This window comes from Gymnogyps californianus, chromosome 18 (assembly GCF_018139145.2).
Source record: "Gymnogyps californianus isolate 813 chromosome 18, ASM1813914v2, whole genome shotgun sequence".
In the NCBI taxonomy this organism is placed as follows: domain Eukaryota; kingdom Metazoa; phylum Chordata; class Aves; order Accipitriformes; family Cathartidae; genus Gymnogyps; species Gymnogyps californianus.
This window is the reverse complement of record NC_059488.1, coordinates 2,479,707-2,491,909: the sequence shown is the minus strand read 5'-3', so window position 1 is coordinate 2,491,909 and position 12,203 is coordinate 2,479,707. Positions and strand designations below refer to the sequence as shown.

Here is a 12,203-nt window from a genome sequence, read left to right as displayed (position 1 = left end):
GTATTGGAAAATAAAATATAACCTGACCATCAGGGGTTTTGTGAAAGAGGACAGTAATGAAGATTGCACACAAGCCTAGAAAACCAATGACCTAACCTCAGCTTTGCCGTTGTTTCCCGGGGGCATTACATCCCCACTTTCTACCCCGCTGTTCCCTCCCTGTAACATGCGGAGAAGGAGAGCAGAGCACCGCATCACCCCCAGGATACAGCAAAGATAATATTAAAGGCTACAAGGTGCACAGATCATGCAAATAAGAAGCGGGTGAGTGACTGCTGAGTTAAGCCTGTTCATGGGCTATTCGTAGAACCCCTAACCCTAAATCAACTTTGTTTTATTGAAATAGGAATGTGGGATATTGCCAAGAGTCTCCGTTGCAGAAGCCGCTAGCTGACACTGTCACTGGGACGTGGGTGGCATAACATTCTTAAGTGAAACTGTACCCTATGGAAGTCAACATGCATTTGCCAATGACCCTTTCTCCATGCAGAAACCCATGCAAAGAATAACCTCCAGCAGAAATGCGGGGTTTTTTCTACAGTGCTGTCTGGTGCTTTTGGCTAGAGAATATAGTCACAACAGTCTCTGCCTTCAGAGGGTCTTGCCATCTTTCTCGTGTCTTCTCATCACCAGTCCATTCACATATACCCAGCTTCCTTCATTGCGCAATAGCTGCAAGCCCACCAGCAGCCCGCTGAGCAGCGTGGCCAATACCTGTGCCATGATGTTTATTCTCTTCAGCCTCTCGCCAGGAATTATTCCAGCCAAGGACGTCAAACCACTATGCAAAATAGAATTTAAAAGCTTCCCTCTGTGAAGATGATTATTATCATCCTTATCACTAACAAAGGGAAACCTGATGCACAGAGCTGCATTTTTAATAGAAGATGCACATTTATGTAATATTCATATTTTACAACAAGAGGCTTTCAGGAGAGCCAGACAGAGGTCTCCGTCTTTTGATCACCATGCACATTTGAATCTAGCACAAAGGAACAGGAGCCTGCAGGCTTCTGAATTTTGTTTTAAATCACAGGTACCATTTCAGCCAACGTGGGCTGACCCCACTGTGGAATGAGGAAGATGAACTACCTAATGAACCGCACTCAGCCCTGGCTCTGGTGCTCGCTTTAAATCATGCGTCAGGCAAGTATGGTCACGAAGCTCTCCTTTACAAAGCCTCTGATACAACAGGATGTCCAATGAATGGCTTTGACTGATTATTGATCGTGATCATTATTCCTGGACTGAAGGAACAGCAAAGTGCATGACATAGCCTTCCCCATGACCCTCTCTTGTAGCAGCACGTCTCCCAGTCCTCAAACAAAACCGCACTGCTGCCTCCCTGCTCCTGCCCCCAGCATGTGCTTTGAGGACGACGATCCTTACAAAATAATAAAACTGAGCATGAATCTGTTCTTTGGAAAACATTTTTCTTTCTCTAGTAACTTAAAGAGAAAGAGCAAAGGTACAGCACTGAAGGGCTTTTACCACTCAGCAGCATTAACTCTTTTCTCTCTTCCCGTGCTGCCAAGAGCCAGAAATAAATCTAGATCTTTATAGATCTGTGTAAGCTAGATCACCTGGATGGGCTAAGAAGAAACTGTGTGCAAAATGAGGCGCCAAAGTCTAAGAGCTTGCAAACCATTAAGATGAGTCAGGTTGTTAATTCCAGATGAAATTTTCACAGACGCTGGGGACATTCCAGCCAGGCTTCAAACTTGGCAGCTTCACCTCTACAGTGGCCCAAACCCAAAACTCATATGCAACAAACACCAAATCCTTGGCTGACCCCCGGGGTTTGAACATCAAGAGACCAGTGTGTCCCCAAAATCCAGACATTGGCTTAAACAGCTAGAGATTTAAAAAAAAAAAAAAAACAACAAAAAAAAAACCAAACAAAAAACCCCACCAAAAACACCACCACCAAAAAACCCCCCAAACAACAAAACAAAACCCTGAGATCTTTTAATGGCCTTTTGTTTGAGCTTCCCCTTTCTCCATGCTGCACAGTTACACCAAACGCATTATGAACACTTCGATGTCCAGCTCCAGCACTGAAGCATTTACACTGGCATCAGTGGGTTCCTGATGGGTTTTCAAGACAACGCAGGAGTAAGTGTTGGCTGCACAGGCCCAAGTCAGTACAATTACAGGGAGCTCGCTTAACTCTTGGGTCTGGATTCAGAATCATCTCAATTAATGATTTTTCACCATCCTATCCCCCATCCTGTGGCTCTATAGTCTTATAGGAATACCCCACTGCAAGGAAAGGACAGGGTAGGAAATGTGTGAAGGGGGACAGTGTGATGTATCACCTCATCTCCTCTTTTTCAGCAACATCCTCCCACTGTGCTAAAACCAACACGTCTTCCCTTTTCATGTCCAGGTGGAGACAAACAAGTCATTAGTGTCTTACCCTGATAAGACGCCCAGCACCAAGTTGAGCATGAAGAAAGAGCCAATGATGATGAGAGGGATGAAGTAAAGCCAGTTCCAGGTATTTCCTGCAGCATCATTTGTCTGGAAACAAAGAAAAAGAGAGAGAGAAAAACAAATATTAATTCGCCTCAGAAACAAAATACCATACAGAAACTGCAGGGCAGAGGGCAGGGGAGATTCCTCTCAGATCTCCACAGGGCTCTCCACCACTGATGTACTGGTTAGTTGTCATGTTCACCAGCTGAAATGCCGGGAAAAAGAACTGATGAATCAAGCTGATTGTCCCCCCATCCACACCACGATTTGTCATCAGCTCCAGTCAGAAAATTCATCTAATTGCAGAGCTCCTTGCTGACCCTGCTGCAAGGCCAAAACGCACTTTTAAGTGATCTACCTCTCTGCAGGCTTTCTACACCAGCCTCCTCCTTCCCCACCTCAACTCTGACTTCCCATGTGCTGAGACGTTGTATTTACGTCTGAATTGAGACACACAACAACGGGAGGGAACCACAGCCTTCCCTCAATCTGTGCTGCAATCAAGGCAGGGCATGGCACCGTGCCCAGAATCTGTGCATACACACAGAGCAGAAGACAAGAAGTCTGCAAGAAAACGAGGCATCGTCAGAGTGATTGCGATTCCACATCTGCTTACTCAGCACTCTGGGCTTCTGTCATCAAAACCCGCCTGAGGCTCCCCGAGTAAGCAGCAGTCTAGAGTAAGGGGAGGGAAGGGTGGTTTAGTTTATGACAAAGTTTCTGTATTCATCAACCACAAGGGAGCTCTTTAAGGAACTGCTGAAAAGTAAAATGCCACATGGCCATTTACTGAAGCCAAGTGCCGAGAAAAATGCAAATTCTTCTCTTGTGAGTGAAGAATGCAGCAATTTGAGAATCTGATGTCGGGTGTAAGGGGGGTGAAAAGGGAAGCAAAAAAGACCAGACCCAAAGACATTCTCCTCCTCCTCCCCGCTCTTCCTGCAGAGGGTAAAGAATAACACGAACACAGAGCTCACCTACCTGCCCAACCGCAGAGGCTGGCAGAGACGGCAGAGAAGCGCTCTCAAACACCAACTTGCAAAAAAAAAAGCATTAATTCTAACTGATAGTGGTGTCTTTTACTTATTATCTGTGGTGCTCTTTGGTCACTATTCCCAATCACATTTGCAAGTGTAATTTTGCTTGCAGAAGGAGTCACAGAAAGAAGTGCTTTAAATGTGCTTTATTTCAGCCATGCATGCGCTTGATGTCACCTCAAAATGTCTCTGCTTAAGTAGAAGTTACCCAATAAACAAGCAAAACCAACATGTGATGTGGGTGACTGATGTCATAGCATTTCTTACAGGTAAAACATTTATAGCACTGATGCAAGTAAATACCTTCTGAGACATTTTTAACATGGTGCATATCTGCACAAATTCTGCCTCAAGGCACAAACTCCGGATCAAACACATGATAAGCATTTCTCCAAATAGCAAACATCTTCAGAAATATCTATGTCAGTTGATCAGTGACTCACCCGAGAGGAACAGGGACTAACTAACCTCACCACAAACCACCCCTGCTGAAGACAAAACCAGCGCGTGACAGACAAATGAATCTGAAGAGAAAACAGGTTGGGAAAATGAGAACAGAGACAGGGAAAACACTGTGCAGCCCAATCTCTCATTAACGTTTTTTGATGCCTTTTGCAATACCTGTCATCCCACCCCAGCAGCGCCACTTCTTCATTCACTGTTTTGTCTTTCCATTCCTCTCTCTCTGCTTTTAGCCATTTCCTTTCCCTGTTCCGCACCACGTCTCTACAGATGGGTTCGGAGGAAACAAGGACACTCGTCCTCCGTGCTTCTTCCCCAACGCATGGGGAAAGCGCCTGGTACAGCCCCAGCCTGCTCTCCCGGGATTACCAGAGCAAAACCCATGTTTTTATATTTAGAGGCTATTCTTCAATTCTCATTTTTGTCAACCGAGGTGGCAGCCCTCATGTCTCCGGTGGGAGCAAGCGCATCCCGTTCAGCAAGGCTGGGGACTGCCGTCAGCCAGGCAAGGGGGGCTGGAGAGCCAACCCGCAAGGAAGAGCTGGAAGAAGGGAACAGATGGGAGAAGGGAAACCACATAAACATGCAAAGAGAGTGCAGCAGGTTCATTGCTGCCAAATGATCGTTTATCATTTATTTATTCATTTGAAGCCCAAACTTGGCGACAGATCCACAATTCCATGCCACAATCAAAGCCCTTAAAAATGAAATGTGCTGAAATACGACTAATTAACCACCCTCCTCTGAGCATTTGCTAGACTACCTTATGCTCAGGGCAGGGCAGGGACTTGCTCTGTTTGCTCTGCCTCGCACACAGGGATCCAGGACAAACTAGAGGGCAAAACACCAGGCAAAAGGGTCGACAGAAAACCTCTCCCGAGAAAGCAGAGCCTTCACGGACGTGCAGCATCTTTCCCAGTGCTCCTGAACACGCTTGAACCCAATCACAGTTTATGGCACCGGCTCTGCCATGGTGAGATGCTTTAATGAATCAAACCTGTTTGCTGCCAGGAAAATCGAGCTCCTCTCCTCCAGGGAAAGCCCCCAGAGTCCTGCAGGCATCTCTGGCTGCGCTGAGCAGAGGAGGCAGCCCTCTGCCTGCAGAGCCACTGGGGCTTGGGCTGTGGCCCAGCTCCAGGCTTGCTCATTAAGCAGGATGAGCCAAGAGATCAAATCAATTTTTATGTTCCAGCTAAAACATTTCACTGGGGTAACGCCTGGCTGACTGTCAGTGCTACTTGATCCTAACCACAGGTCTAACCCGAGAGGGAAGAAGGAGAAACGAAATACTTGTCACGATGTGCCGGAATTACATCCAAATACAGTATGGGGTTACGGCAGGGCTCCCTCACTGCTCAGGAGCCGAGGAACCCGCTGGTTAGTAAGAGCCGCAGGGCTCTTCACAAGCTCCCCCTGAACAGTGCCCACATCAAGCTGAAGTCCTGCTCCAGGAGCGCCCCGGGCACTGGCATCCAACAGCTCATGTCCCTTAAACTTGACAGCACAAGACTCCCACAGGCAAGGTGCAGCACAGCGGGAAACTGAGGCACAGGAAGTCTAAGGGACACTTTCAGGGTCGCAGTGGAGACCCAGAGATCTGTACCTCAGGCATCTAAAGCCCATACGAACTGTCCAGCCCCTGGAGTGCTCTTCCCAACAAGCCCAGCTGCCCCAGCTCCCTCTGCCTAACCTCTGCTCAGCTCCAAGCTGCTTCCACCCCCTGACCTGGCACTTGTATCCCGATGCACCCACCATGCCTGTTCACAGCTGGTGCCTCCTTTTCCCTTTTTCTTTTTTTTTTTTTTTTTTGCTAAAAGTCTAACCTAAATCCCCAACAGCATCCTTCTAGCCTCTTCCATGTGACTCTGCTTCATCATCCACCCTGGAGTCTTACGCCACTGCTCAGCAGGACTGCCCAGGTCACAGCTGGATGCCAAAGGACAACCTCTACATGTTAACTCTCTGCACAGTTGGCTTTAAGCATCTAGGGGCTCTCTCCTCCCTTTCATGCAGCACCGAGCACATTGCCAGCATCCCCAAGCAGTGACAGCACGGCCACCTCTGTACAGAGGTAGGTGGGTGAATACTGTCATCTCTAACAAATGTGGAAGCTAAAAGGCTTCTGTCACGCAGGGAGAAGATGCCTTCAGCTCCCAATACAGCCAAAGAGAACGGAATGTACTCCAGCAAAGCACAAGATTCTTCCCACAACCAAGCCTTTTGTGACTTGTTCAACACCAGAGAAAGGCCAGTATTAATACTCACTTTTGTCTCTCAGACAGAGAGCTGTTAGGCCACTGCTTCAGTATGTTAACAAGATGGCAGCTGCATCTAATTATTAATTCATTTAAAGATATGTTTTGAAACAATTGACTTGAAAGCAGCCTACTGCTGCTTGCAATGTGCTGCAGAGACCAGAAATGCTTTTATATTACCTTTCATCTTCCTTTCTGCAGCCCTGGCTGTGGCCCATGTTCCCAGGGCATGCGGGGAGGCAGAGCCCTTGTGCCTGGCTGCCCTGAGTTGAGTTTCTCATGTTGCTCGAGCTTCTTGCTGCTGCAAGACCAGAAACAGCTCTGCTCCAGCCAGCCCCATCCCATCACCATGAAATGGTCAGCAAAGCCCTGCCTGCTCCAACATCCTTCTCCCAGCCCATCCCCATCCCAGCAGCACAACGCCGGCTCTCCGGGGACCCTGCCTACTTTCAGCTCGGCGCTCCCCACGGCTGGGGCATCACCAGGGGAGCCTGGCAGCCTGCAAGCCTCACGGCCGAATCCCACACGCTGCTGACTTCAAACGAGACTGATCAAAGGGAGCAGGAGCTGATTTGGTAGGGGAAGGAGCATGTAAATACTTCACAGTACTTTCTTGCTAGCGAGGCTTCCGTCAGCAGTGGGGAGTTACTGGGAAAACTATGGCAGCCCCTGCAGAAGACAGACCCAGCAGCCCCCAAGGAAGGGAAGCCTGTGCAGTTTCTACCAGGGTTGCTTGATTACGGTTTGCATCAGTGATGAGATCTCGGTTCTAGAATCCCAAAATAACAAACACACAATTAAGTGAAATTTGGTTTACACACAGTCTCGTGAACAGGCAAGTTACTGCCTCTGCTCAATGGGTGGCAAATCTTAGGTTTCGGGAGATTTACAGACTGCAAATTAGAGCAAGTCAAACACAGAACAATCCCCAAAATCCTGCCCCGCTCTTTTCTCTAAGCAGACAGCACAGCTGCCCACAACCTCCCACTCTCCTCCAGCTTCTGCAACACAACCTAAATCTATGTTTCATGTGGCGAGAGGGATAGAGGATTCCCACATACCTAGGCATGAGTGCCACTGACCAGCAGCCAGCAAACTGGCATACTAAGGCCATGCCCCAAGGGTGAATCTGAGACCTGATGGATCTGCCATCCAAAGCTGACAGTTTCTCCTAGCTGGTGCAAACAGAAGACCTGCCACCGCTCTGCACTGCCCACAACCCCATTCAGCGCATGCCGAGGACCAAGCGAGCCAGGCAGTGATAGCACATGTTCAAGTAACTTATTCAAATAACCTATTAAGCACCGCTGAACCTGCTTAAATCCTCCTGGGCAACACAAAAGCAGCAGAACAACAAAGACCTTTGCCACAGGAAAATGCCGGGTGGCACATGACAGGGACTGGATACCCTGACTGGAGACTGTTGTGCTGCAATGAACCTAAGTAAAAAAAATCTCACATTTCAGCTCCTGATTTCCAGGTTTCTGACCAAAACACCATCATTCTCTTCGTCCTTCTCCCAAAATCGTCACTGTCTCCACTCGCAGTCCCTTTATTCCTGTACTGGGAGGCAGAGAGGGCTCAAGGATGTCCACATGCAAGGCTACACCAGGTCACCTCTCACCACAGACAGAACGTGAACACACTGACTTTATGGTAAGCCTGTAATTAATATAAATGATACAGACCTCCTGATGACTTTGACTCGCACTCAGGAAGCCGCTGCACAGGGTAGGACGTCAGTGCAGGCCAGCTGCGGGGCACTGCCCACGCAGGGGGACTAATCCTCCACGGCAGACCCCCTTCTGCTCCTGCACCTCTGTGGGTGCAGTCACCACGATGCAAACTCACTCCGGCTCGCAACTGGAGCTAAGGAAACACACTCCAAACTTCATGGCTCAGGGTCGAATTCCCTTCTGCTACTGCTATGGGTGGCAGGCACCTCTTGAAGAGAATAGCTGTACAGCAGCCTCACCAGAGCTCCTCCGCCAGCACCTGAAGGCGGCCAAAATGCCTTTACAGATGTTCTTCTGTTGACTTTGGAGCTTTAAATGAGACCTTAAGGGCAGTGTCTACAGAAGTGTAAAGTCACAGACCATCCTCCCATGTACCAGCACCAACCTGAGTAACAAATCCCAGAACAAGGTCTAGGCTGGTCCTGCCAGCAGATCTCCAGCTAGGGTTCCCTGGCTGCGCAAAGACGCTGCTTCGGGCTCTCAAGCTGTTAGAAACCCATTTAGACTTAGAGTTACTTCCACTTTTTTACCAGTAGAGCAACAAAACAACTCTCTTTGCCTCTGAACAAGGAGCCATTCTGCTGCTTACATGAGTTTCTTCTTTCAGCTACTTCTGACAGAAGTAGCAACCCTGAGGCAATTGCCCTGGATCTCCAAGGAAGAAATTCTGTCACCGCTTTGCTCAGCGCATTGTCCATCAATATGACAAACAAGCAATTAATGGGCTAACACGTAATCCTTTGGAAATGTTTCCAGAGTGGGATTCAATAAAGAAGGGGTCTAATTTGACAGATATAGCCAAAGCTGAAACACCACAGACCATTACCTCTTTACTATGTTTTTAATCAAAATGTATAGTACACCTAGAGTTTACTCACTTTAATCTAATCAATGGCAGAGCTTGACTTATTTGGGGCAATTAAAGTGTAATCTTCCCTTAGATAAGTGCTTTTGCATTGAGGAAAACTCTCAGCTGTCTTTGAGAGATGAACTCTATTTACCCGTCATCTGATTTTTCACAATTCACTCCTCACTACTTCTGTTAATTAGCGATGCTATTTTTGGTCAATTTATTTCTATCTGTTCCTATTCTTAGGATTAGGTGAACACAGAAATTACTAAGAACAAAACCAAAAATATTAAAAGCATGTACACTGAGCACGTGGAGCCCTGCCTTACCCAGCACTTTTTCTCTAGGCACTAAGTAACTCCCGCTGAGCTCTTCATCAAAGGCAGACAGACCTTGCACAACAAGGTATACGGGCAGAAACCCCAAATCTGCTGAGAAAAGCCATTCCAAGTTCAATCTGTGGAATCAATGATGACCTACGCTATTCACAAAATAGTCACAGGCTGGAATGACATTTAAACCGGTCACTTCCACGTTACCATAATATCCCAAAGTGTCGATCTTCACTTCTGGAAAGTGCAAAGTGCTTTCACAGATGGAGAATGAGGTACGCAGGCTCCATATGAACTTAATATGTTCAAGTCCACATCTAACTCACATCTGAAGTCCCTGAATGCATAGCTGTGGTCAAGCATAAGCTTTGCCTATCCTAATTAAGAAATACTGATTATTATTTACACTGTATTTGTAAGCAAAATCCCTGGTGGAAAGTCTGGACTCCACTCTGCTGAAAGCCCTGGAGAAAATACCTTTGCCCCAAAATCCAACCTGGTGAAGTGCAGGCCAATGTATTTGTCAGATTAGAGCATGAGACACTTGGCTTCCCCCTTAAAAAGATAATCTCAAGCCTAAAATCTAGCAGGACATTGAATACCTTTATTGTATTTCAGGTTTTATTTTAAACAAAGATGACCACAAAAGGGGACTGGAGGGATTTGCGTGAACTTCTTAAAATATTGCAACATTCAGAAATAAGTCCAGGATCTAGGAGATAATGAAGGGGCCTCAGTATCCCATCAATAACATACTGGGAAGAGCTGAGGAGGAGTACAGCATCTTCCTCACCTCCCTGAGAAAGTCATACCTTAACATCTCATTCAGTAGAGCTGTGAAATATTTTTTTCCCTATTCCATTTATTCAGTTACCAAAAGGGTATTAAAATTTATTACTTCTCAAAAATATTCATTTTTCTCCTTTTTTTTCCTATTTTCCCCACATCTTTTTAGATCAACTGAAAACAGAAGAAGAAAAAAAAAAAAACCACCCACCTTTTTTAAAAGGCTTTTAACTTTTAAGTCTTATATAGCCTTTTTCACCCAGAAACACCACCAAGCCCTGCACTGAGGAGGTCTCTATTGCTATCCTCAGCTTTACAGAAGGTAAAATTGAGTCACAGCCAGGTGAAAGGAGTCCCATCTCTCAAGTCCTGTCCCAATGTGCTAGCTTATATGAAATACCAGAATCTGCAAAAAAGCCTTTCCCCCGCTCCCCCCCCGCCCAGTTCCAGTTTAAACACAATCTTGGCACAAAGTCAGTCCAACAACTTTGGTTACTGACTTTCAGACGTTACAGTCCATTTGCAGAGAGCATCTGGTGTTCAGCTCTGCAGGGACACGACAGCCGGGGATGGGGGAGTGCCGGCGACTGACCCTTCTGAGCAAAATTAAATTGGCAGAGAGGTGCATTTCCGATTGATGCTCAGGGGTTGTACCACCCACGGGAGGGAGATGACAGAGCACCTGCCTGGTGTGCTCATCTGTGTGAAGGATAAAACTAAAACGGGTTGGTTAATGAAATTAGTAGTCAGCCCAAATCACACTCCCACACGTGCTACGTACAGCGAGACAGGGTTGGATTGGGGTTCAAATACCCCCCCTTGAGCATCCCTCCATCTGGGATCAGTGGGTTCAGGTCGTTCAGAGCAGGTGCCCTTCTATGTAGAGGGGGTGAATTAAAATGGAAGAGCCCCAGCCCAGCAAGCTGCAGGGAAATTTGGAGTCAGGCTTAAACACTGCTTCCTGTGGTTTTATCTGCTTATGCGTGCTTTGAGGAAAACTCCTTAGCTGGAGGTTTCCACGTGTGGCCGTTGGATGGACAGGACCTGAGGAAGCCCTAAGGTCCATATGAGGTCCAGCTAACAACTCGAGATCGGAGCATCTCCTGATCTCCTCCCAGAGCATGGTATAATTGTGCCTCCTGTGCCTTTACTGTAGGTCCCAAGTGGGTTTTGGACACTAGGAAAGATTTCATAGCAGAGGATGTGTTTTCTGGGGCCCCTTTGGGATGGGGTACCTGTTGTCTTGAGGGCGAGCAGTTGCAAGAAAAGCATTCAGAGAGCCCACGGGCCTCCGCGCTCGTTTTCACATCGAACCTTGGCCAAGGGCAATCAAATCCTGGGTTTACATCTGCTCAAACTGAACTCTCTGGGAAGAGGTGCTCTAAACTCCTGGCACATTTACACTCAAATCAGTGTTTCTGAGAAGATCCTGTCTCTTCACAGAGGGTCTTTGAGTTATTCCACTCTTCCTTTTTACCTTCAGGATAGAGGTCAGTCCACTTCACTGCTGTAATAACAATCCACCTTGTTCAAATCCCCCAGTTACTCCTCAGATCCATCCATAACTCCTGGTTCCCAAGTGGGCATCAGATAAAAAATATCTGAAAATTCTTTGAGTCTCACGACACTAAAATCAATGATGTTTCGAAACAAAGATAATCCTTCTGCCCTCAAAAGGGAAGTCACTTGCATCCAGCCCCACAGCCACTTGCTGTTTAAAGGAGCAGAACACAGAGCTGTTCACTACCAGGATCAAAATCAAATCCAGAGTATTTCACATCCTACAAACAAAAAGCAAACTACTCCTCGCCGGAGATCACACACAACCAGCCTCTACCACAGACTCTAAAAGCCTTGGCAGCACCAGCTATGGATAAGGGGTGAGACATCATTAGCTCTTAGCCCCTTGAATCAAGAGCCCAGCCGAATCTATAACAACCTTGGGGTGCTAAAGATAAAGCATCCCTTTGGTGGTGTTGGTGGAAGCTGCATAAGAGCCTGTCCAGGGCAGGAGAACGCAAAAGGCAGCAGCCACAGTGCAGTAGCGTCCAATGCAGCAGCAAATCATACCTGAGCAGAAAGCAAGAGGCGTTAGTTTGATTTCAGAAAATCGCTCTGAAAGCATAACTTAATTTGCATTCATTTATCACTTTATATTCTCAGAAGCCACTGTCTTACTGTCACTGGCTTTAACCAGCCATAATAATTGGGAAAGGTGCTTTTTTTCCCCCTCTAAACATACCTAAAGCAGGAAACGCTACAGCAGT

General features: G+C 47.0%; 1 protein-coding gene across 1 annotated transcript in view; it reads right to left on the bottom strand.

Annotated features, from left to right (window-relative positions):
• Window positions 1-12,203, bottom strand: part of CACNA1B (calcium voltage-gated channel subunit alpha1 B) — a 301,750-nt gene that overhangs the window by 160,243 nt on the left and 129,304 nt on the right. Inside the window, exon 8 of the mRNA XM_050908179.1 lies at window positions 2,420-2,523. Within this exon, the coding sequence (XP_050764136.1) occupies window positions 2,420-2,523 (104 nt within the window). The remainder of the gene's footprint in view (window positions 1-2,419; window positions 2,524-12,203) is intronic.